A 20,897-nucleotide genomic window follows, 5' to 3' on the forward strand; every position below is an offset into this window, starting at 1 on the left:
TTTACGTCTAAGTTTTAAGAAACTTCAAAACAATTAAAAGTGACAATCATCAATTTCTTTTTCTAAAATTATTGGTGGAGAATGGCCATTTCCTAAATTTCATGTCAAAGTTTGTTAGTAACTAAATAAATCTAAGCGAGAGAATATTAACCAATCAGATTCAAGTATTTAAATACGCATAGAAATCGTTCCAATTTACGCATACTGTTCGGAAAAAGTTCGTATAATATAATTTTAAGTAAATAATACCATGATATGTATCGAATAAGGCGGTTTTAGGCTTAATATTTTTTGGTTCTCTAGACGATTGTTGATCGATTATGAACTGATTCTGACGTCAATGACATCAGACAAAAAACCAGTAAAAGAGCATCAAAAAAACCTTGCCGTCTAAAAACCACTTGTTGCTATGTACGTTGCAATCTTAATACGTTGTCTTGATCTAACGAATGCTAATACGTTCTTGAATACGTTTCGAGTTTGAATACAGCTTTCCGAACTTCTGTTTTTACCAGAGTTTATATGGCGCCCCACAAGGGACCCGATTCATAACAACAGTTTCACCTTTCATTCTGCCTGTGAGCCTTCATATCCAGATGAACCCTGAGAATAAGAAAACAATTCGACACCACAGTGAGGGCGTTTGCAGAATGCGCTTGCACAGGTTATCTTCCAATTAGAGGTGATGAACTTCATAGAATGGGAGGTTAAAATTGAAGCTGCCAGTAATTCAAACGATTGGGATCAACTGATTTTGAGACCGACTAATGGTTCAGTGGATTTGGGGACTTGTGAATTTGTATCCAGATTTGCGGAAGCTCACAGACAGTTGCTTTGTTGTTTGTGTTCATAAACGATGGTTGGATCTGTCCTCCTGAGTGGACTGCTCTGTCGACAAATGTCAAAAAAAGTTCAGTTGGAGGGCGAAAGGGGTACAGATATACTCCGTGGCACAGACTATCAAAAACTGTAAGACACGACACTTCACTAATTTGTTTTGCAGTAAATTGATTCAAAAACCATTTTAGACGGCAAGAAATCCAACCCGTGATCTTTTTGGATATCGCAGGGGGTAGTAAAATTAAACCATTTTAATGAAAAATATTAGTAAAAGGTCACCATTAACGCCCCACAAACAAATTTTCAAGAGCGAAAAACATCGATTTTGAAAATTTTTGGTCGAATTGTCAAAAATTTGTTAAAAGTTATCAAGTCGGTTCGTATACCGAAAATTACCTCTGATATAGAGAAAAGCGAGAAAACATTGTGCTAAAATGTTCAATTTTGAAAATTTTAGGTCAATTTTTATGCAATTCTTAAAACCTTAGAAAATCAATACCGAATATTGATAAACCGAATTGTCGAGCTTAAATCCGTCTGGGATAACTGGGTTAACGTTCCGTAATCAAGAATTTGCAAAAAATTGACCAAATCTTGAAAAAAAATTGAACAAAAGCATAAAATTTTGACAAATTTGTCAAAATTTTGATTTCTCGACTAGAAGGCTCGTCAATTGAGTTAAACTCAATACACACAGAGAATCTGTGAAAAAATAAAACTCATTGCACAGAAAAAAAAATTATTATCGAATCACTGTAATTTTTCCTCGTCGATCGTTTATGTACCGTCTCGTCAGCGTCCTTTTCGTCCTTTACCTTTTCACATCTTCGTGTTCCGTCTTTTTTCAAGAACGTCGCTCTCCCAAAACTTCGCTTTTCGTTTTCATCACTCTACCTTTCCCGATTTCGATGTATTATGTCATATGTGATGTAGTATGTTGTGTTTTGGTTGCAGTATGTTGATTAAGCTAGTATGCTGGTTAGTTGCTTTGGTCTTGTTGCTTTCTAGGGTGTGACTTAAGTTTGTTCCAGAGTTACGGCTAGTTGGTTCCTGGACTTTTCCAACTCACTAATTTACTAGCAGCCCTGTTGTAGTATATTGATTTTTGCTGCCGTATGTTTGCGTGTAACTGTATGATTGTTAGTTGGTTTAGGTTTTTGCCTTCTAGGGTGTGACTTAAGTTTATTCTGGAGTTACGGCTAGATTGTTTCTTCACTTTTCCAGCTTTCATAGACTACAAAAGCGCTGCATATTAAATAATATTTGCTGTAGTTTGTATAGTACTGTTGGTATGCTGATCGGTTGTTTAGGTTTGATTATTGCTAGGGTGTGACTTAAGTTTGTTCTGGAGTTACGGCTAGTAATTTTCTTGCTCTTTTCATCCTTTTAGTATACTACTATTTGCCGTAATTTAGTTTGTTATTTTCATATGTTAAGCCTCATAATGACTTGTGCTAGTTTGTCTCTTGCAGTAGCATCTCTCCTTCTCCCTAGGGTGTGACTTAAGTTTGTTCTGGAGTTACGGCTAGTTTGTTTGGTTGAGTTTGTTGCTGTGGTCTGCTAGCATAGTGGTTCTCGACCTCCCCGCTCGCTGCGTAATCGTCTCCCGCCCGTTCCGACCCGCCTTTCCGTTTCGTTGCGCGCTACTCGCTCAACGCCTCCGATTTGCCCGTCTCGTTTCTTCGTGCGTCACTCGTTCAGCGTTTCCGTCCCGTCCGTTGCGTCGCCCGTTTACTACCCGCGTTTTCGCCAGTTCCGTTCCGTTCCCTGTTGCGTTGCGCGCCGTTCGCCCGTCCTTCCCGCCCCGTCCGCCTCGTTCCCCGTTTCGTCGTGCTTCGTCCACTCAGTCCTCTTTCCCCGGTTGCCTGTGTCCCTGTTTAGTCTCACGTTGCTTTCAAGCACGTTAGACGCACTCTATAATTTCTTACTCACTTTCGCCGAGTAATTCATTACTCGGTAACTTCTTTTCTGCTCTTCGACGTCTTGATTATCAAGTCGTTGTCATTTGGGTTCGGTATAACCCTCATTCCACGTGTTTGGCTGAAAGTACTCTTCATTGATAAATTAGCCATTTCAATATCATGGCCGAACAGCAAGAAAAATTGAAAAAACTCTTTAATGCAAGATCTAATCTAGAATCTGAGTTATGTAACATCCATAAGGACATCACAGATGCCATAGATCGTCAAGACAGGAGGGTTAAAGTTGAACGCTTGGTTTCTAAGTTGAAGGATGTTTTCAGTAAACTAGTGCAGAAGAATGAAGAAATGTTTGACTTAGCCAGTAAAGCGGAGGACCCAGATTCAATTTACCCTGTCCTTGAGCAATGGTTGGATGATGTAACCAAGAACAATGATAAATTCTTGCTTGCGGCTAGAAGCTATATTGACTCAGTTGCTGACCGAGACACCGTATGTGAGGGCGTTAATCCTCAAGGGCAATCTAAGAGAAGTTCACGCCGGACAACATCATCAATGTCTAGCCAGCGTAAACATGAATTTCTAATGGCAAAACTAAAACGCGAAGAGGCCGAAAAACAAGAACAAGCTGCCATGCGCCTCGCTAAGCAAAAACACGAAATTGCCATGAGAAAAAAGGAGCTTGAAATACAAATGGAACAGATGGCACTTCAAGAATTGGAGGAATACCACCGCCAGCGTGTTGCAGCAGCTAAATTAGATGAGGCTGATTTAATGGATAATCATTCATTGTTTAGTCACCACTCAAGTGAACTGAATTTGTTTAAAGATAGGGGATCAGATAGAAGTCAGGGACTTGTTCAGGATTGGGTAAATTCGTTTCCAGCAGGTAATTCAAGTGAGTTAAACTTTTCTCGTCCTGGTTCAGCAACCGCCGACCCTCCTGTTAAAGATACTTCCCCTAGTAATCCTCCAGAAAACCCAAGTAATGTCGCCGATAACTTACATCATCTTGAAATGCTTTCTCAGTACACACGGCCAGGAGTTGCAATTTCTGTTGCTCAGCAAGAAGCGTTGTATAGGGAATACCTCCAGGCTCAACTGCAGCAACCACTCACTGATCAAAGAGTCGAGCAGGCACATAGTCCCTCAGGCAGTGGTAAAGTGAACCAAGTGTACCAAGTACCAGTCGACGTACAAAATGTCGCACTCCCACCACCTCATCCACCTATGCAACCTCCCCGGCCACCAACACCCGTTATGGCACCAACGAACTCCATTTTCGTACCTGATTTTTCAGCAAACCCACAGGTAAATCAGTTCTTGGGTCCAAAAAGCTCCAGTGTACCTTGTCAATTACATATGTCAATGCCTCATGTTCAACAACAACAGAATCTAACTCAAAGTAACATTCCACACCGAACACAAGTCCCTATTGCCCATTCCCCGCATAAGGTCCCTCCACTTCTAAACCCACTCGTGAACCCGCCTCCTGTATTCCCTCAACAATTATATAATCCTCAGCCTCCCATGGTTCCGTCGCCCATTCCAGCGAGCGCAACAGCATACTTACCCGTCCCCAACATTCCACAACAAAACATTGTCCATTCACCTCAAACCCGCCTGGTACCATGCCCTACCGCACCCAAACTTCCCCTGAACCGTAACCCCGATTTAAATTTGTGGCGTTTTCCTCAGAATACTCCCTCAAATTTGAGCCAGGCTAAAAATAATGCAACCGTCTCCAACAACGTTCAACCCAACCTACCCCCAAGCACAGCTAACCCCACCATCAGCCATCCCATCTTGCAAATGAGTGCACAACATAATCCAAAAAGCAACTACGCAGCTAACTGTAGCATCCCTGTTAACCCCTTTAGTACAACTACTAACATCGTGCCACCTTTCGTCACGCCGGTTATACATCCAACATACGGGCATACTGCTCCGATACCATTGTGTTGGGGTGGCCCACCGCATCCCACGCCTCCAGCGCCAGCATCTGAAAATGCAAGCTTGATTAAGGCATTCACTGACGCCTTATCTAGCAAGAGGAATGACCCACTACCCGAATGGAAGTTGTCACAATACAGTGGGGATCCTCTACAGTGGCACGAATGGTATGGTCAGTTTAAAAGCGCAATTGACTCTCAGTCCTTAACTGATGATGTAAAGTTGACATACCTTAAGACCCTCGTTACAGGTAAAGCTAAAACAGCTATAGCTGAGTTCGCCTACTGCGGCGCAATGTACAAAGACGCACTGAGGACCTTAGAACGTAAATTTGGCCAACCACAGGCGGTCGTAAGTGCACATTTGGACAAACTCAACAGCTTTCCACCATTGAAGATGCACAATAGCGATAACATCATTAACTACTCGGGGTGCATTTCAAGTCTTGTCGGGGTATTTAAATCGCTGTCATACGATTCGGATTTAAAGAGCGCTGCGCTTCTCAACACCGCCGTACAGAAGCTACCACCCAATATGAAGGAGTCATGGTCACTCTTCACGGTCAAAAAGCATTGGGTGAAACCTACTCTTCTTGATTTCAACGATTGGTTGAAAGAGAAGGCCGAAGCGCACGATTTAATGAAGAATACCGCACTTAAAGCAAGGACTGAGGATACCAACAACCCAGTAACCAGATCAAAAGTTGCTTCAAAGGCATTTGCTGCAAATACGCAACAGAAGAGTAACTTTAAGCCGCAACAGAGATCTCCGTCAACATCAATCTCTAGTTGCATTGTATGCAAAGGCAGCCACCGGTTGTGGGAATGCCGTGTCTTTAAGGAAAAGACCCCCACACAGAGAGCCAAGGTCGTGGCTGAGGCAAAGCTCTGTTTCTCTTGTTTGCGTGATAAACACATGTTTAGGCAATGCCCAAGTCCCCGTAAGTGTAGGAAAGATGGTTGCAACAGCTCCCATAACACCTTACTTCATGGAGCTGAAAGGGTTTTTCCAGCTAAACCCTCAACAAACAACAACATCGATACTTCGAAGTCGAACGCAGGTACAAGTAGGCCATCTACTGGTCAACAGCAACCAAGCAAAACAACCACTTTGTCTTCCGTGACGGATGTCAAAGGCCTCCTTCAGGTCACGGAACTGAAAGTTACTAATTCTTCTGGTCTTAGTACTACGGCGTTGGTTTTATGCGATACCGCTTGCAGTAACTCTTGGGTGTCCGATAGTCTCGCAGCTAGACTCGGTTTGCAGGATACCGCATTAAAACTGACCGTCAAGGGTATAAACACGGAAGAACTCATAGACACAAAGGTGGTTCAATTGACTGTGACACCTCACAAAGATCAAGACTTCGAAGCATTTACTGTACGTCCCTACGTGAGGGAAACATTAAACGTAGGTTCCGACATCATTGACGTGAAGTCCATGCAAGAAACGTACCCACATTTGGCAGTTCTAGATCCAGTAAGATATAGCTATGGAGAAATTGAGATGATACTTGGACAGGATGTCTACCATGCCATCCGCCCGTTAGAGTATTTTTCAGCCGACGAAAAGTGCTCACCATTCGCTGTCCGCTTGCCCATAGGTTGGGTTTTAAGTGGCCCACTCCCGTCAAGCTCAAGTTTAGTCTCCACGTGTTTCAAAGCCAATATTGAACAGGATTTTGAATTAGCTTGTCAGGTTAAATCTTGGTATGATATGGAATCGTACGGCGCGTTCAAGCAAGTTGACCCAAGATCCGCAGCGGATGCTCGCGCGCAGGAAATACTTGAAACAACAACTTTCCATAACGGCCAAAGATACGATGTCGGTATGTTATGGGCTGATGACAACATCCAGCTCCCGAATAACTACTTTCCGTCACTGGTACAGCTCAAGTCTCTCGAAAAACGGCTCTCGAGAGATACATCATTGAAAGAAACTTATGCTAATACCATCCGTGAAGACTTGGAAAAAGGTTACTTGAAAACAATCCCTGATGCTCACAAGGTAGAGCAGCGGTCGGATAGAGAGTGGTACCTCCCACATCATCCCGTGATCAATCCGAACAAACCGGGGAAAGTGCGTAGGGTATTAAATGGTGCAGCAAAGTTCCACGGTACTTCTTTGAATAAATCTTTGCTCACTGGCCCCGACCTGCTCCAAAACCTAATCCACGTACTACTTAGGTTCCGTCAACATCAGTTTGCCGTGTCCGCAGATATCGAGGGTATGTTCCTCCAAGTGGGTGTCCCTGATTGGGACCAGCCATCACTGCGTTTTTTGTGGCGGGAGGACCCCACAACAAATGTTGTAGTGTATCAATACACGCGCCATATATTCGGGGCTAAAGACTCGCCCACATGCGCTAACTATGCACTGCAACGCACGGCCCGGGACAATGTTAATCAGTACCCGGAAGCAACCAAAGCCGTCCTAGAAAACTTCTACATGGACGATTACTTGGATTCGGTGGAGTCACCTGAGAGGGCCCTCAAAAGATCGAAGGAGTTGGTACATCTTCTCCATCTAGGTGTGTTTAAGCTTACTAAGTTTGTAAGCAATGTACCAAATCTGGCTGATAGAATTGATGGGTCAACTCAGTCTACCGAACCAAAAGTAATTGCCTCATCTAAGGAGGATTCTTCGCACGTGCTTGGGTTGAAATGGGATCACAACAATGATACTCTAGTTGTGAGTCGGGGTACCTCCAGTACAGTAACTAAGTCTTTAACACAACGCTTGGTATTGAGCCTGGTGTCAAAGGTGTTTGATCCCATCGGCCTAGTGGCACCATTTACTGTTGGTGCCCGATTGTTACTAAAGGACATCTGGCGTGTCAGCGGGCAGCACTGGGATGAAGAATTACCAAAAGACACTGTTGAAAGGTTCCTCGAATGGAGTGTAGAACTACCCAAGCTTGCAGCAATCACTATACCAAGGAGCTACTTTTCCGGAAACTTTGAACACCTGGAACTACACATGTTTGGCGATAGTTCACAAGAAGTTTTCAGTGCCGTTGCATTTCTCCGAGCTCGAGTAACTACTTCGAGTGGGCCCCAAACGGAGCTTGCGTTTGTCCTGGGTAAAGCTCGCGTAGCACCTATGAAGGTCATGACTGTTCCAAAGCTGGAATTACAGGCAGCGCTACTGGCCGCTCGATTGAAACAAGATATATGTCGAGCTCTCACAGTAAAAGTCAACAGGGTTTTCATGTGGACCGACAGCACTACTGTCTTGCAATGGCTTAACTCTGCAACCAAGCACCCAATATTTATTGCAAACCGTGTTTGCGAAATCTTAGAACACACAAGCGTTGGCGAATGGAACCACGTTGCCTCAAGCGATAATCCGGCAGATGCCGGCACTCGTGGTATGTCTGCTGAGATTTTGCAATCAAGTAGCTGGGTGAGAGGTCCAGATTTCCTAAGAACCAAGCAATTCCCGTTCGAACCAAGCACTGAAGTAGTTAATAACATCAAACTTGGTATAGTAACTAAGGAAACTGACGAAACCAATACATCATTGGCCGTATCTGTAACCAAGTCAACTAAGGAACCGCCCCCGCAACTAATTCCCTTCGATAAGTACAGTTCTTATCAGAAGTTGCTACGGATAACAGCGTACGCACTCCGCTTGTTACCTTCTCACGAATGTTACCGTAATGCCGATGGTAGCATCATAGACCCCACGGAGCTTGACGAAGCCGAGCGTCATCTCCAGTATCTTGTGCAAGGGGAGTCATTCAATGCAGAGAGAAAAATTCTCCTCGAAAACAAACCCGTTAAACGGAGTAGCCGCATTGCTCCGTTATCTCCCTTCATTGGGCCAAATCGTCTAATCCGATCGGCCGGCCGCATCAAACGGTTGGTCGAAGTTGACTTTGATGTAAAACATCCTATCGTTCTTGACGCACGCCATGCATTTGTAAAGTTGTTCCTCAGGCACACCCACGTTAAACATCATCATCAAGGTATTGACTACCTGAGGGCTAAAATGCAAGAACGTTATACCATCCTTAAGTTACGATCCTCACTGCGTTCAATTAAATCCAACTGCGTCACGTGCAGAACGTTCCGCGCTGCCACTATTCAACCCATTATGGCTGACCTCCCAGTAGAAAGACTCGCATACCAGTCTCCTCCCTTCACGAACACCGGGGTCGACTACTTCGGCCCGTTTTACGTTACTGTACGTAGGACTACCGAGAAGAGGTGGGGTTTCCTCTTCACATGCTTAACTACTCGTGCCGTTCATGTTGAAATCGTTCCGTCCATGGACGCCAGTTCGTGTGTAATGGGAGTGGAGCGGTTCGTCTCCCGTCGGGGTACACCAGCCATTATTTGGTCAGACAATGGCACTAACTTTGTTGGCGCGGAAAAAGAACTACGCGAGAACATCGAAAAGTGGAATACCATCAACATCGCTGTGGAACTTGCCCACAAAGGCATCAAGTGGAGGTTCAACCCGCCCAGTGCGCCACACCAGGGTGGCATCTGGGAGAGGCTAGTACGTAGTTTCAAGCGCGTACTTTACACAATCCTTGGAACACGTCGCCTCACAGATGAGGTTTTAAGTACCACTTTTTGTCTGGTCGAACATGCACTTAATTCGCGTCCGTTAACGCCCGTAAGCGCCGACCCGGCCGACCTAGGCGCATTAACACCTAATCACTTTCTCCTCGGTAACCAAGCACGTAGTCTCCCTTCCATCATTGGCGTAGATGAGTTTGATCACCGTAAACGTTACGCCCGCGCGCAGTCCTACGCTAACGCTATTTGGTCTCGTTGGATCAAAGAATACGTACCGGCGCTGAACCGACGTTCCAAGTGGCAGACGCCTGCCGACCATCACCTTAAGACCGGTGATTTGGTTTGGGTAGTTGAAGAAACCAACCCGAGGGGTTACTACCCCTCTGCTCGGATCACTGAACTCCGTTACGGTTCAGACAGCGTCGCACGCTCCGCCGTATTGCGCACGTCCTCTGGATTGCTCGTTCGCCCGCTTGTAAAATTAGTACCCATTCTCCCAGCATCTTCTTCTGGGCCGGAGGATGTTAGTAACTAAATAGATTTAAGCGAGAGATTATTAGCCAATCAGAATTGAGTATTTAAATGCATATAAAACGTTCTAATATGCATAGAAAGTTCGGAAAAAGTTCGTATAACCTAATTTTAAGTAAATATAACTACGATATGTACGGATTATGGTGGTTTTCGGCTTAATATTTTTAGGTTCTTCAGACGATTGTTGATCGATTATGAACTGATTCTGACGTCAATGACATCAGACAAAAAACCAGTAAAAGAGCATCAAAAAAACCTTGCCGTCTAAACTCTCACTTGTTGCTATGTTCGCCAATACTTATACGTTGCTTTATACGAACTTATGACGTTGACTATATAAAAAGATTGAATTGGAAACTTGAATTTGGTAGACTGTTTTACTTCTCAGCTACAATACCCCCCAGCTTAGTGGTCGGATAACCTATAGCCCCCCCATCATGGTAAATATACCATAATGGGGGGCTATATTTTCAGGAGGCTATAATGGGAAAGACCCCAAAAATATAGCTTCACATCTCAAAACGCTACGCGGTTCTCTTTAAACAACATAACTAGTCTAGCACTCAACTTGGAAGTTTCGACTATGTATATGAAGGAATAATTGCTGACATTGCAACTTCTGGCACTGCAGACATTCGGCATTTTAAAACTTGGAAACGTGCGTTTTATTTTGATTTGAAACGCCGATGATGTTTTTAACCATTATCGAGAAAAAATCAAACAAGCAATCCCAAATCAATAAAACTTTGAAATAAGAACAAACGGTACTAAGAAAAAGTCATAAATGTTCTGGTTTGGTGATTTGAGCTAATGCAATTGGGGGGTGGGGGGGGGCACAAATGTAAGATCCTTTTGTTCCTATTATGCGTGAACAAGGGTTTTGATAATTTCAGCTGGGTGCCAGAGAAGAACGGGAACATAGGCCGAATAGACTTGCAGGTGAGGGAGATGTGGATGCCAGACATCATCTTCTTCACCCAGTTGTCAGGGGAGCACTTCAACGAGGGATTCCCCTCCCCACCTGCCCTCTTGTCCAATGGCATCACAATGGTTCTCAAACCATTCAAAGCGGAACTCGTCTGTGTCATGAATGCCTGGTACTTTCCTTATGACAAACAGGTACAAAACTAGATTGCCATCCAGTGGCCCTGCCTGTGGTTAATTTTGCCCTAATTTGTGGAATTTAATCAAGTTGGCTATACAGATCTAATTCCCAATTGGTTTTCCTGGGAAGCAGACGCAAACACCTACAAAAGCTAAATTAAATAGCGTAATTTAAGGTTATCATCACAAAATTTTAAGTTGACATTATCAAGAAAAAATGCTTTCAACTAAAGTACCCGAGATGCGATGCAAATCATTTCTTTTTTGTACTCTCCCTAGTGTTGAGTGAATTTAAAACTTGAAAGAATCTTGCAAGGTGATTCAAAACTTGCAAGAATCTTGCAAGAAATCAATCAAGGCAAAAAAAATAAATCAGGTTACTTTTGTTGTAGAAAACACATCTGAAGAAAATTATTGTTTTTTTTTCAACAAGTTAAAAAACCGAAATCCATGGAAAACAATTAGCCCCGATTCATAATCTTGCAAGAATCTTGCAACTTTTTAAATTCTAAAAAGTTTCTTGATTATATTTAGCAGCTAAAACTAACTGAAAACCAACTGAATTGACATTTACAGGAATTTCGATCAGTTGAACTGATTCTAATTGGTTTTTTTCTAAAATACCTTTTGAATGTCAAATCTTGCAAGAATCTTGCAAGTTTCCTGCAAGAGTTCAAATTCAAATAAGATTCTCCAACAAACAATTAAAAACAACTCGAACCTGAGAATTAAAAAGCTTGCGAGAATCTTGCAAGAAGATGGAAGCCGTATGCATTCTCTTGCAAGATCTTGCGAGAAAACTTGCAAGATTCTTGCAAGTTTTTCGATTCATCGGTCACTAGAGCTTTTCAGAATACTATTTTAGAGGTAGGAAAAATCATTAGAGTAGCATTAGAGCTATGTAATGTATTGGTTAGATTACTGATAGACGTGTACATGGGTGGTCTAATGTATATAAGACTACTATTTTTCGACTACTGTAATTTTTAGATGACAGCGTATTGGTTTGAGACGTTAAGTCAGAAACTATGAAGTGACAATTATGCGAATTTTGTGACCATGATTTAAAATGCTTTTTTAAAAATGCTGAATGTCTGCATTGCCTGAAGTCAAAATGCCAGAAGATCCTATGTGCACAGCCAGAAGTAGACTTCTATAAACTTTCGTCCTTTAAAAACACAATTTACGTCATTCTGCGGAAGTCACTTCAAAATTTGGGTCTTTCCCATTATACCCCCCAGCTTAGTGGTCGGATAACCTATAGCCCCCCCATCATGGTAAATATACCATAATGGGGGGCTATATTTTCAGGAGGCTATAATGGGAAAGACCCCAAAAATATAGCTTCACATCTCAAAATGCTACGCGGTTCTCTTTAAACAACATAACTAGTCTAACACTCAACTTGGAAGTTTCGACTATGTATATGAAGGAATAATTGCTGACATTGCAACTTCTGGCACTGCAGACATTCGGCATTTTAAAACTTGGAAACGTGCGTTTTATTTTGATTTGAAACGCAGATGATGTTTTTAACCATTATCGAGAAAAAATCAAACAAGCAATCCCAAATCAATAAAACTTTGAAATAAGAACTTTGAAACTTTCCTGCAAGAGTTCACTTTCAAATAAGATTCTCCAAGAAACAATTAAAAACAACTCGAACCTGAGAATTAAAAAGCTTGCGAGAATCTTGCAAGAAGATGGAAGCCGTATGCATTCTCTTGCAAGATCTTGCGAGAAAACTTGCAAGATTCTTGCAAGTTTTTCGATATATCGGTCACTAGAGCTTTTTAGAATACTATTTTAGAGGTAGGAAAAATCATTAGTGTAGCATTAGAGCTATGTAATGTATTAGTTAGATTACTGATAGACGTGTACATGGGTGGTCTAATGTATATAAGACTACTATTTTTCGACTACTGTAATTTTTAACGCTGAGTGCGGTAAAAAAAATATTCAGAGCTTGGAAAGGCAAATGCTGCATTAATTTTGACAAAATATTGACCCAATAATGTGCTTCATTTATGAAGTGCGTGTTTTTTGCGTGCTACAAAATAGTTGTTCTACGAAACGAATGTTTATTTATACCAAAAAATACGTATGCAAGCTTGTTGACATCTTTTTAAGTTTAAATGACCTATATATGATGTTCACCATTACTCTAACAAAAGAGTACATAGCTGCAATTTTGATCCACTGACATGTGATCATTGTTGGTTTGTGTTGTTTATATAAGTTTTTCACAGCTTTTTACGCTGTTTAATAAAGTTTTTCGCAGCGCTTCTTTAAACTCAGCCAAATTGTCCCGAAGAATTTCCATAGGATGAAGACCTGCATATTCTTGCGATGACAGAAAATTTCCATTGTTTTTTATTGCAAATTTCATGTTAGGTTGTAGGGAAACTTCCAAATCTAAAGATCAAAAATATAAACCTATCCGTTTTTGATATAGTTTAGTTTTTTGTAAAAACAATTATTATTTCAGAAAAAAACTATTGTATTTTAAGATTTAGACTGCAGTTTATGTAGTACTCTGTATCTGTTTTCTTTCAAACAAACACAGAGGTTATTTTAAAGATTGATAAAACCGTTTCGGCAATAACCAATAAAATTTTAGAGATAATATTAACAAGGTGACACTGAAAATGTTTTTTTTTCATTTATGAAAAAAAAGTTGTTGCTCCATTCTCTATAATCTATTGTGATCGGCTTACCCTTTCATAGAGATTACCCTTTCCAGAGATTCTGAACACATTTTTTAACTGCTTTGATTTAGTGATAAAATTCTCGCAATAAAAATCTTTCGTTAAGCTGAGCAGTTTTGTTGAACAGTTTTTCTCAAATTTCCTTTTAAAATGAAGTTTTCAGAGGCCACTCAGTTTTGGTTATTTCTAACTAGTACATAAAACACACGTGATATCAGTGCAGAAATGCATCCAAAAGTAACATACATCTGTATTCAACTTTTCCTTGATGTGATAATTAAAAGGGCATCAGATCAAAATACCCATTGCCAATGAGCCAAAATAACCAAACTTTAGTATATTGTTTAATTTCTCAGGAAAATATATTAGCATGATGACGTCTAAAAAAAATAATAGTGTATTGATTTTTTAAGCGTGTTATTTAAGTGAGATTAGTTCATTTGGACATGATTCTTGGGACTCAGCCATGCATCAACGGCTTTTCACACTTGATTTGAAACTATCAGAATCAAACACTGGGTCAAATGTCTTCTGGATCATGTTAATGCATGCTTGTAATGCCTTCCAATAATATGTCATCGGATTGTTGTTTAGAGACATTATGTGAATAAAATGAGCAAAAAGACAATGATACTTTGTTGGTATTTTAATATTGGGTAATTGTCGTGTAAACTTCAACGCTGGCAAAATTGTTGCTTCAACCGACCTTTACTCTAGTGGTAGATTGCATCCATAAAGTAATTCGAGCAATTAATTGCAAAAAATTAATTTAAGCTGCTAATACCACAACCGCTATCATAACTAGGCAGCAAGACCCGTGTCAACGATCATACAACTTTCTTTGATTTCGTACTAGGTCATATATGATTTTTAGTAATCATACTAGGTCATATATGATTTGTATGAATTCTTGGTAGTCATACAAGGACCATATATGATTTCCTAGAAATCATACAAGGATCATACAAAAGAATTCAAAGACTAAAAACTGTATAATTTTGATTTTCCATTGAAGTTGAAAAAATTTCTTGGATTTCATACAAGGTCATATATGACTCATAATACATTGACTGGTGCCACAAATTAATAAAATTTTGAAGAAATCCAAAACAATGTCGATATTGTTTCGGATTTCTTCAAAATTTTATTAATCACAAATTTCATTTCTGTGTTCACTGAGTTATATACAGTCGAGCGTAGCTAATGCTAATGTACCCGTAATAGATTCGAACAATTATCTGGAAAGCCCACAAACTGAAATTAAAGGCTGCTAAAAATCAATATAAAATGCCAATATTTCTACCAGCAGAAGAGACAAAGAGAGAAAGAAAGAGAGAGAGAGAAAGAGAGAGAGAGAGAGAGAGAGAGAGAGAGAGAGAGATAGAGAGAGAGAGAGAGAGAGAGAAAGAGATAGAGAGAGAGAAAGAGAGAGAGAGAGAGAGAGAGAGAGAGAGAGAGAGAGAGAGAGAAAGAAAGGGAGAGAGAGAGAGAGAGAGAGAGAGAGATAGAGAGAGAAAGAGAGAGAGATAGATAGAGAGAGAGAGAGAGAGAGAGAGAGAGAGAGAGATAGAGAGATAGAGAGAGAGAGAAAGAGGGAGAGAGATATATATAGAGAGAAAGAAGAGACAGAGAGAGAGAAAGAGAAAGCAAGAAAGCAAGAGAGAGAGAGAGAGAGAGAGAGAGAGAGAGAGAGTGAGTGAGTGAGAGAGAGAGAGAAAGTGGGTATGAGAGAGAGCAAGGTTGAGATAAACGCTTTACGACATACGAATGTAACAGAAATTTAAGTAGTTACAAAACTACTGATAGGTGGCACAGGTGAGTGTTAAAATAACAATTTTAAAGGACCAAAAGATGGGAAATCTTATAAGAGATTTAACAGATTCGAATTGTTCTGTAGGAGATTGGGTTTCTCTATCAAATCGAAATAACTATTTTGTCAACTATTTTTGACTCCTTATTGCAACTTTTGCTTATTTTTTGCAAAAACCATTTATATTTTTCACCAATTTTAAATTCCCCAGGGCAGTTTGTTTTTTGGCAGTTTGGCATTGCACTTTTGGCATTGCACTTGTCTGGCAGCTGTAATTTTGGCCGAATAATCAAATTTTGCGGTTAGCGTCAATTTGTCTATTCTTATCCCTCATGGATGGTAACAAGTTATTGCATAAAATGTTCAGCTGTTCAGAAATTCTTGTTTTCTGCCCGAGCAGAACACCTCAGCAATTTATTGAACTATTGATTCAGGTTTAGACCCCCATCCTGGGAAGACCATTGATACACCATGCCAATTAGACCAGGATCTCTCAAAGTCATACATTTTAATACAGAGATACAATGTTTTCATTGTAGAAATCTGTAAATCTAATCGGGTTCTATCCATCGATAATTTTTTAGCAATCGATAATTTTTTTCACATCGAGTGCATCATAATCTGAACAAGATATTTATGAGTTCAAGTATCATCAAAGTTATACCATCATTGACATTTGACCATTCATGATTGAGCAACGATTTGAAAAAAAGACAGTCAGTTGTTCAAGCCCTCATTTTCTGCTCGATTTGAACGCTTCACAATTGTACTGAACTCCCGATGCAGGTGTAGACCCCCTCCTGGGAAGACCCTTGATACACCATGCCAATTTGACCAGGATCTCTCGAAGTCATATATTTTAATACAAAGATACAATGTTTTCAATCTGTAAATCTAGTCGGGTTCTATCCATCGATAATTTTTTAGCAATCGATAATTTTTTTCACATCGAGTGCATCATAATCTGAACAAGATATTTATGAGTTCAAGTATCATCGAGTTTTTACCATCACTGACATTTGACTGTAAGAGAATGTAGATAAGGAATCAATTACATTGTTCTAGACAGTTTGTTAAGTTTTTTTTCAGTTTTAAGTTGCGGAAACAACCAACTCGTTTTAGTTGCGATAAGGACAAAAGTCAATGTTTTTTCAAGTTTCACTTCTGACTTGATTGTTGCACGACATGCTCCAGGGGAAAGAGGAGGCCAACTAACTCATCACAGACGGTTGACCAGATCGTCATAGAGGGTGTAACTCAAGTTGCCTAGAGAACCGTTTCGGAAAAAGGTCAAGAAAAAATGGGCTAATCAGCCAAAACGCGTGCGAGCGCGGAGACCGGGCGAACGTACGTGCCGTAAGCCGTTTTCACCTTCACCACACGGTGTTGTCCATCTCCTCCAGGGTAGACCTCGAGAACACGTCCAAGGGGCCAAATTCCACCTGGAGTCATATCTTTCAGAATCCAAACAATGTCGTTGACTCTCAGTGGTGTTTGGCCACTATCGCTCCATTTAGACCTCTTTAACAGTGTCGAAAGATACTCCTTGACGAGTCGTTTCCAGAAATGGTCAACCATTTGCTGCACATTCTTCCAAGACTTGAAACTGGCGGGTTCTTGGCTGTCAAACTATCCTGGTGGGAGAGAATTGAACGGTCTGTTGATCAGAAAATGGTTTGGCGTGAGAGGCATTTCATTTTCCGGAAGGTCAGCGACAATCGTTAGTGGTCTGGAGTTCAATATAGCTTCGGTCTCGACCAAAATTGTCCTGAACACATCAAGCGACAATCTTCTGGAGCCTAGAATGATCAATAGAGTGCACCAATTAATGTCTTGCCATTGTCACTGAGCATTGTTGTTGGCTGACATCTGCGGCTTACAAAACGTCGATAAGCGTTTAGAAAAGTGTCAGTGTTGAAATCGGGACAAGCTTCTAGATGGACACACCTAGTAACCAGGCAAATGAAGATGAGACCGTAGTGTTTTTCAATCTGTCCTTTGGCATCTTCTATATAAAAGGGTCCAAAAAAGTTGACTCCGCTGTTCGCGAAAGGATACTGAGTAGAGTGTGTCGGAAACCGGCAGGCAGGAAGGGGAGCCATTACAGGTTGAATGTTTTGAGCGGCAAATCGTCTGCAGAGGAAACATCGGTACTTTATACTCAAAAGTGTTTTCCTGAGGCCACTGATGTGGTATCTTTGCTGCACAAAAGTTTTCACTGGCTCTGTTCCTTGATGAATGCAAATGTTGTGTGCATGCTCTATATAGAGTCTCGCTATCTTGTCTTTTGCGTGCAGTATAATCGGAAATTTCTCGACTTCGAGGTTATCTGGCGCAAATTGCAATCTTCCGCATGACCGAAGCATTTCATTGTTGTCCAACATTGGGTTGAGCGAACGGATTTTGCTCTTTGAATCTATCCTGGAACCACGTTTCAGGGCTTGGATTGTTGAGAAGAAGAAATTTTGCTGCGACATTTTGATCAGCCGATTTCTTGCAAGAATGACGTCTTCTGTTATATACTGCTGATCTTTAGGTCTTTGTTTTCTAATCCGAAAGACCAAATTGAAGACTGTTTCTATAGTCAGGAGCAACTTGTTCCAAGTTGAGAACCGTGTCGGGTCGATTATTTGCTCCGACAAATTGCGTGAAATTTCATGCGTTGCTAACACATGCTTTGGAGAGTTTTCAGGAGCACTGAGCTGTCTTGTGGAAAGAAATGCTGGCGCTGTTAGCCACTTGGCTGGTATTTCGTCTGTATTGAGACCACGGGTCCCGTGGTCAGCTGGATTTTTTTTGTGGTAACGTGTTTCCATTGGTAAATATCAGTTGATGCAAGGATTTCTTTGAGGCGATTCGCAACAAAAACAGGTTGTTTCTTGGTTGTGGATAACCAGACAAGTACTACTTGACTATCTGTCCAGATTGTAGAACGAGTAATGTGAAACGATGACTCTTTCATGATGGTTGAAAGGATGCGCACTCCGATGACTGCGGCTTCCAACTCTAATTTGGGTATGCTGATTTGTTTAATTGGAGCAACTTTGCATTTGCCTATTAAGTAACAAGTTTCAACATCAGCGGCTAAGTTAGGAACTGTTTTCAAGTATGCAACGGCTGCAACTGCTACAGCTGAGGCGTCGACAAATACATGGATTTCATTTTCACTTTCGGGTGAATGGCAACTCTTATTGAGACTTCTGTTTAATGTCACTTCTGGTGAAAAAAAGTATAAGTCCAAATTCTTTTGAAGTGGTTTAACTACTTGAGGGTCAATTTGTTAATCCCATTTTTTCTTAAGTTTCCACAGTTCTTGAAGAACTATTTTGAAACGGATCGTTGATGGCGACATTATCCCAATTGGGTCGAAGATCGAGGAGACAAGACTAAAGATCTTACGTTGAGTGTACGCTAAGGCATCTTTTGGGAAATGAGCGAGAGGTTTCATAAGAAAACAGTCTTTCTCAGGATTCCATTTAACACCAAGAACTCAAACAATATCTGTCCGGTTGTCTTTGTCATCTGGAGGTATTTGATTTAGGACTATAGAGCTGTTTGAAACAAATTTTGTGAGTCGAAACCCACCTGTTTTTAGACAATGTTTTGTTTCAAGAACTGCCTTGCAAGCGTTTTTTTCTGTTGCATGTGATTGGATGTAGTCATCCATGTAAAAGTGCTTTCTGACGGCTTTGAGGGCCTCTGGGAAATGTTGAATGTTCTCTTTAGCGCAATGGTTAAGAACGTATATTGCGCACGAAGGCGAGCAATTTGCTCCAAAGATGAGTCTGGTAAATTGGTATTGTTGTATCTGATTGTCTGCTAACCAGAGAAATCGAAGAGCAGATTGATCAATCTGATGGATGGCGATTTGCATAAACATGCTTTCGATGTCCGCAAGGACTGCAACGGAATGTTCTCGAAATCTCATCAGGACACCTAAAAGGTTATTAAGGAGATCGGGTCCTGTGAGAAGGTTTGAATTAAGCGATTGGCCGCGGAATTTTGAAGCGGCATTTGCAACTTGGCGGACGTTTCCTGGCTTGTTGATATTTTCTACAGGATGGTGTGGCAGGTACCAAATTCTGTCTGGTTGAGGATCTTGCATTTCCACCGGTTTGACATATTTTTTCTCAAGGTCTGTCAAGAGAGTCTTATTGTATTTTCTTGCAACAAAGGTTTACGCTGAAGGCGTGTGTTGAGGCTTTTGACTTGGTTCAGTGCAGAATAGAAGTTGTTTTCCAACTTTATTTCTGATTTCCAGGGCAGTTTGATTTCATATCTCTCACCATTCTGATTGATAGAGTTCTTCAAAATATCAAGAATTTGTTCTTCTTGTTTTGTGTAAACTTGTTCACGGTCCTTCTGAATGCCATCTGCTTCAATACTCCAGAACTGTTGAACAAGTTCGTCAAGTCCGGGTTCATCTGTTCTGTTTCTTGACACATGGAAAATAAATTTCTTCTTCTGGTGACTTGTGGGCTGCTGAGTGGTTGCTGAGATACGGTCCTCATATTCACAGGCGAGGGTCCAACCAAGTTTAGTTTTCACGCCAAACGGTTGAATTTGATTGCCAGGTATAACATGTGTAGGGTAGGTGAATGCGATTGCATTAACACCGAGGAGGGCGCCGATTTTGCCATCGGCAATATTTGGGAAATGTATGTGGCGCAAACTGTTGAAGGCATCACAAATTTGATTAAGTTCAAAAATTTTTGCAGCTGCGACGTTCAGGGACGGGTTGCTGATCGTTCGAGAGAGTTCAAACGATATTTCAGTTGACTTATATGGAGTTATTGTGACTGGCTCAGCAATTTTTGAGAGGGACAAGCTGTTCTCAGTTTTGAGAAATTGTAGTGGTACTGACTGTTGAGTTTCACGGGGAAGCTCAAGAAATTCAGCTATGGCGTCCAATACAAAGCTGAATTGGCTACCGGGATCTATGAGGGCGTAGGTATCGAATGCTTTATCCCCCTTGAGGAATGAAACCGGAATAAGCTGCATTTGCTCATACCAATTTTTCGGTGTTTCTGAGCACTGGTTAATGCTGAACGATTGGTTTATTGCATTGCCGTTTAAATTACGTCGTTACACGTTTTGATGGCTTTGGTTGTTGAAAGTTTGGCCATAACGGCTGTTGGGGGCTTTGTTGTTTGACTTTTCTGTTGAGAAGATGTATTTGGATTTTCACTTGAATCGTTACTACTAGAAGAAGCTGTTGGATTGCTACCAGAAACAACTTCAGTAGAAAAGGTTGCTGTAGGGCGTTTGATTTGCTTGGCAGGATCATGAAGAGTTGTGTGGTGGAATCCACTGCAAACTTGACATCGTTTTTGCGATGGGCACGTTTGTTTGTGGTGTTTGTTGCTCAAGCAGTTTGTACACAAATTTCTTTGGCTGACGAGGTTGTATCGATCACCTGGTGAGCACAACTGATACTCAGGGCAAGTGGCAATGCTGTGTTCTTGTTTGCACTTCTCGCAAGATCGTTTTGTGTTAAAAG

General features: G+C 41.1%; 1 protein-coding gene across 2 annotated transcripts in view; it reads left to right on the top strand.

Annotated features, from left to right (window-relative positions):
• The window catches only part of LOC142353633 (neuronal acetylcholine receptor subunit eat-2-like), a 76,163-nt gene that overhangs the window by 9,633 nt on the left and 45,633 nt on the right, over nucleotides 1–20,897 (top strand). For both annotated transcript variants that reach the window (XM_075405928.1, XM_075405929.1), the window contains exon 2: nucleotides 10,669–10,894. In XM_075405928.1, coding sequence (XP_075262043.1) covers nucleotides 10,669–10,894 — 226 coding nt within the window. The remainder of the gene's footprint in view (nucleotides 1–10,668; nucleotides 10,895–20,897) is intronic.

Source organism: Convolutriloba macropyga, chromosome 14 (assembly GCF_964194025.1).
Source record: "Convolutriloba macropyga chromosome 14, txConMacr16.3, whole genome shotgun sequence".
NCBI lineage: Eukaryota > Metazoa > Xenacoelomorpha > Acoela > Convolutidae > Convolutriloba > Convolutriloba macropyga.